This window comes from Psammomys obesus, unplaced genomic scaffold (assembly GCF_907164565.1).
Source record: "Psammomys obesus unplaced genomic scaffold, mPsaObe1.curated_primary_1811, whole genome shotgun sequence".
Lineage (NCBI taxonomy): Eukaryota > Metazoa > Chordata > Mammalia > Rodentia > Muridae > Psammomys > Psammomys obesus.
In genome coordinates this window covers 367389-372405 of record NW_026585895.1, presented here as the reverse complement: position 1 = coordinate 372405, position 5017 = coordinate 367389, and the positions used below count along the sequence as shown (strand labels likewise).

The window sequence follows — 5017 nt, the reverse complement described above, 5'->3', positions numbered from 1 at the left end:
CAGAAGGACTATAGAGAAAAGAGAAACTGAGGCCCGGGGTATCTTTATGATAAACTGGAAATCAAAGTCAGGGTAGGTTTCTGGGAAGATATGAGGAGGACTCAAGTAGAGACTCCTAGTAGCAGAGACCATGGAGATTGAAGAGGACACCCTCTAACTAGACTAGTCTCCTAGTAGAGCGAGGGGAACATCAACCCACCCACAAAAACTTTGACCCCACATTTACTCTGACTACGAGACTTGCAGGGATAAAGACATAGCAGATAGAGCAGAGATTGAGAGAATACTCCATCATTGCCTGACTCAACCAAAGACCCACCCTAGCAGAGAGTGCCAATCCCTGATTCTATGAATGATTCTTTGCTAACCTTGCAGACAGGAGCCTGACAGAGCTGTTCTCTGAGAGGCAGCAGCTCCTCAAAACAGATGCTAAGACTCACAGCCAAACATTGGGCAATGAGTAAGGAGTCTTATGGGAAAGCAGGTGGAAGAGAAAAGAACCTGGAGGTGATAGGAGCTCCACAATAAGACTAATAGAACCAACTAACCAGGCCCCAGAGGGGCTTGCTGATACTGAAACATCAACCAAAGACCGTGCATGAGCTGACCTAGACCCCCTACACAGATGTAGCAGATGGGTAGCTTAGGCTTCATGTGGGTCCTCTAGTAAGGGAAATGGGGATTACACTGGACAGGGACTCATTTGCCAGCTTTTGCTCACTTCCCCCTGGTGGGACTGCCCTGCCAGGCCACAAAGGAAGAGGAAATGCTCAGTCCTGATGACACTTTAGGAGATGAGCAGGATGAGAAATGGGGCTGGAGCTCCCCTTTGAGGAAAAGGGAAGGTGGGAAGGGTAGAGAGGCAGGGTAGTGCTGGGAGGGGAGGAGGGATGGGGCTACAGCAGGGGTGTAAAGAAAAATCTATATCTAATGCTGTGCTGACATGGTGGAGATGTCCAATAAACACCCAGTTCCAAGAAAAAAAAGAAAGAATTTTTTAATTAATTCATTCATTTTACATCTCAGTCATAGGTCCCTCCTTCTTCTCCTCCAAGTCCCACCCTATTTCTGGTATCCACCTCCCCCACTCCTCAGAATAGGGGAGGGTACCCCTACCTAGACACTCCAGCTCATATATTCATGAGGACTGAGTTCATTTTTCTTCCCCGGTGTAGGGAAGTCCCATTAGGCGGAAGTGATCATAAAGCAGGCACCATACTCCATGGTAGAGATAGCCCCCATTTTCCCTAGCTAGTGGACTCACATGAAGCCTAAGATGCTCATCAGACTTATATTCTTAAGAGGTGGAAGACAAGGAAAAAAGCAAGATTAACTTATTGGTTGTTTGCAAGAAAAACAGGTTATCTTAAAACCCCAAAACATTTGGAAGCAAACAGGTATTCAGCAAAGAATACCTTCTGCTGAAAATTACCTGCAGGAGGGTGCTGGAGTCATTTTTTTAAAGTCAGAAGAAGAGAGAGAGAGAGAGAGAGAAAGAGAGATATGCTGAAGAAATGAAAAAATAAAAACTCTGATATTATATTATAAGACAAGGAATCTCCAAAGACACCACTGAGTTCATTTTCTGTTGAACATCTATGGCTAGACAGGTGTCTTACCTTTAAGAATGATATGTTTCTCAATGACACTCTGCTGGAAAAACTAGTTTTTCATTTCCAAGTGGTTAACAGTTGGGAAAAGCATAGGTATAGAGGAATGAGTCTACTTTTTCTTTCAGCTTTAAGACCCCTCTGGTGAAGACAAATGCATGTCACATCTTCAGTCTGTGACTTGACATGCATGGCAGATCTTTTGTGTCTAGAAGGCCTTGTTTACTTGGCATTCTCCATCCCTTCTGGCTCCTATATTCTTCCTTACTCCTCTTTTGTAGGGCTCCCTGAGTCCTGAGAACAAGGATTTGATAAACACATTATTTTTATTTTTACTTTAATCTTATATATTTTTGTGATTCATTTGCTTTACACTACAGGTTCGGTTTATATGCTATGGCTTCTAGTTCTGTGTTTTTATGGGATTCCTGAGCATGAGAGAATGAGTGAGTCTCTACTTCTTTATCTGTTTCTTGTGCCCTTTCTTGGGCTCTTTTTCTTATATTCATTTGTTTTGTCCTACTCCAGTTAGTTTGTTTTTCTTTTTACCTTATTTTATTTTTATCTCATACTTGCCTATTTGTTTTCTAATGAGAGACAAAAAGAGTTGATCCAGATGGAAAAGGATGTAGGAAAGGGCTGGTAGGAGTCTGTGGAGGGGAAACACTAATCAAAATATATTGTATGAAAAATAGAGAAAAATAGTAAGAAAAGAGAGAAAAGTCACAGATATATTTACTTTTATAATGAACACTATTAAACAGCAATTAGGTATAAGGCATTAAATTCCTTTTACTAATATTGGAAGGACTAAGAAAGTTTTTGTTTGTTTATTAAAATCATTTTCTTAGTTCTCTAAATGTACAAGTCTGGTTTCTACTGTCTATAACTTTCTTCAGGGCATCTTTCACATCCTTGTTCCTGAGGCTGTAGATCAAAGGGTTCAGCATGGGGATGATCACTGTGTAGAAGACAGAGGCCATCTTATCTGTATCAAGAGAGTGGTCAGAACTTGGCTGTAAGTACATAAAGATAAGTGTTCCATAAAACATGCTCACTGCCATCATGTGAGAGCTGCAGGTGGAAAAAGCCTTGCGTCTTCCTTCAGCTGAGCGCATCCTTAGAATGGCTGAAATAATGAACATGTAGGAGATAGAAACAATCAGAACAGAAGAAATGAATGTGAGTCCAGCACAGGCCAAAATAGACAGCTGCTTGTAGTGAGTGTCTGAGCAAGTCAGCCTGAGAAGGGGCATGTCATCACAGTAAAAGTGATTGATGATGTTGGAGTGGCAATAGGACAGGCGGAAGGTTAGAACAGTGTGAATCAGTGCCATCAGGAAGCTATAGCTGTAGGGCACAACTACAAGATGAAGGCAGATTCCGGGGGACATTGTGACCTTATAGAGTAGAGGGTTACAAATGGCTGCATATCTATCATATGCCATGGAAGCCAGTAGCAAGCACTCTGATACCATAAATGTGAGAAAGCAGCCTAACTGAGCAGCACAAGCATTGAAGGAGATCACATTTTGTTTGTATAAGAAATTCCCAAGCATCTTGGGAGTAATGACAGAAGAGTAGCAGAAATCAACAAAAGCCAGGTTGCTGAGAAAAAAGTACATGGGTGTGTTGAGTCTTGCATCTGTTCTAATGACCAGGACCAGTCCCAGGTTGCCTATTGCTGTGAAGAGATAGATGGATAAGAACACCACAAAGAGGGGCATCTTCAACTCCTGGCGATCTGTGAGGCCCAGAAGAATGAACTCTGTCACCTGGGTGCAGTTTACCTGAGCCATCAGTCTTCAGGACATCTGTAAGAGGAGTAAAGAAACAAAAACCAAAAAGCAAAAAACAAAAAACAAATGAAACCTTTATTTTTAATATAATACAAGTGGTATGCAACTATTTCTTAAAAAGATTTTGTTCTTATTTTTCCACTAATAAATAGAATGTTGTGGGACTGGAATGCTGAATGTGGGGCAGATAACAGGAAGAGTTAAGAGCAACTGATTCATGTTGTGAGAGAAACTTCTTTCTTCAGTTCTGTTGCCACAGATAAATTTCCTTTCCTTCGCTGAATCATTTCCCACCCAATCTCGAACAAGTAACTTTATTTCAACTGTCCACACACACAAAACTGAGACCTGTTGAAACAAAAAGGGTTCCAGTGGGAGAGGCGATGGGAGAGAGAAGAATGGGGGTTGGGAGAAAATGAGCATAACTCATTATATACGGTCGTGCACGCCTGCAATCCAAGCACTTGAGAGGCAGACACAGAGGCAGCTGGATCTGAGTTGGAGGCCAGCCTGCTTAAAAGAGTGAGTTCCAGGCCATCCAGGCCTACAGAGAGAAACCATGTCTCAAAAAAACAAAAAAGAAAAAAAAAGTGTGAAGCCCTTAGGCAATAAAAATGGAAAAACAAAACAAAACAGAAGAGATCATTATATAAAAGGGATATTTTAAGTTTTTTTTTAATTCAATCATTTATATGAAGACTGAGCAGTAAAATTATCTACAATAGGCCATTTTTGGTTCAAAGATTTTCTTTACAAAATCTTAAACATACTCTCTGATTTGTTAAAATATCTAAGCCATGATTTAGAAAATTTATTTACAGAGTATACTATATCTTTTGCAGCTGCAACACTGTTACAGTTTTATCTTGTCTCTGTAGTTAGGCATATAAAAAGTTTATACACACATGCAAAAGTACAAAGAACTGTCTGTGAAGAGAAAGAGGAAAAGAGAAAAAAAGTAAGGAATGTGGATGGATACGGTCAGAGAATATCCTACAGTGGAATAGAATTACCATTAGGAATTACATGACTTGCATGATGAACATACTCTAATACATAATTTTAAACTACTTATTGTTACAATTTTGGCATAAGTACAGTTTTGTACTTTCTCTTATTTATACTAGTAATTTATTTTACATAAGTAGTCTAGCTTATAATATTATCTTGAAGACATGTTTATAATGCAAGATCTGAAAATAGCTAAGATCATGGAAGGTGCACCAAATGTGTTCTTTTGTCTCATTTTATTTCACTAAGTCTTAATGTAAATATCCTATTTTATGGGTATTTTAAAACTGAAAATTCTAAGATAAAATATATTCAAATAAAATTAAAACAAACGATTGTATTGACTATCCTCATGATTTAAAATTATTTCTTACTTGCAAATCACACTTCTTATTTGTTCTCAATTAAATGTAATATGTGTTTTTCTGCTTTTGGAGGCCCAAAGACTATACAGTTTTATGTGTATAAAACACACCAAATACTAGTTTATTTACATCCTGAGGTGCCTCTTCCCTCCCATCCTCCAAGTCCTTCTCACTTCCCTCCTTGTCCCTCTCTTCTTCCTTCTCCCCCCCCCCAAAAAAAAGGGAAGGCTCC

The 5017-nt window shown here is 39.5% G+C and overlaps 1 protein-coding gene across 1 annotated transcript; it reads right to left on the bottom strand.

Annotated features, from left to right (window-relative positions):
• Positions 1 to 2449: 2449 nt before the first annotated feature.
• LOC129671490 (olfactory receptor 1044-like) lies at positions 2450 to 3409 on the bottom strand. Its single transcript, XM_055600513.1, has one exon. It carries the CDS (start codon positions 3407 to 3409, stop codon positions 2450 to 2452), a length of 960 nt encoding a protein of 319 aa, XP_055456488.1.
• Positions 3410 to 5017: the final 1608 nt, after the last annotated feature.

What these genes read in the sequence shown, in the direction of transcription:
- LOC129671490 (XM_055600513.1), bottom strand. Translation starts at nt 3,409, where the DNA reads ATGGCTCAGGTAAACTGCACCCAGGTGACAGAGTTCATTCTTCTGGGC.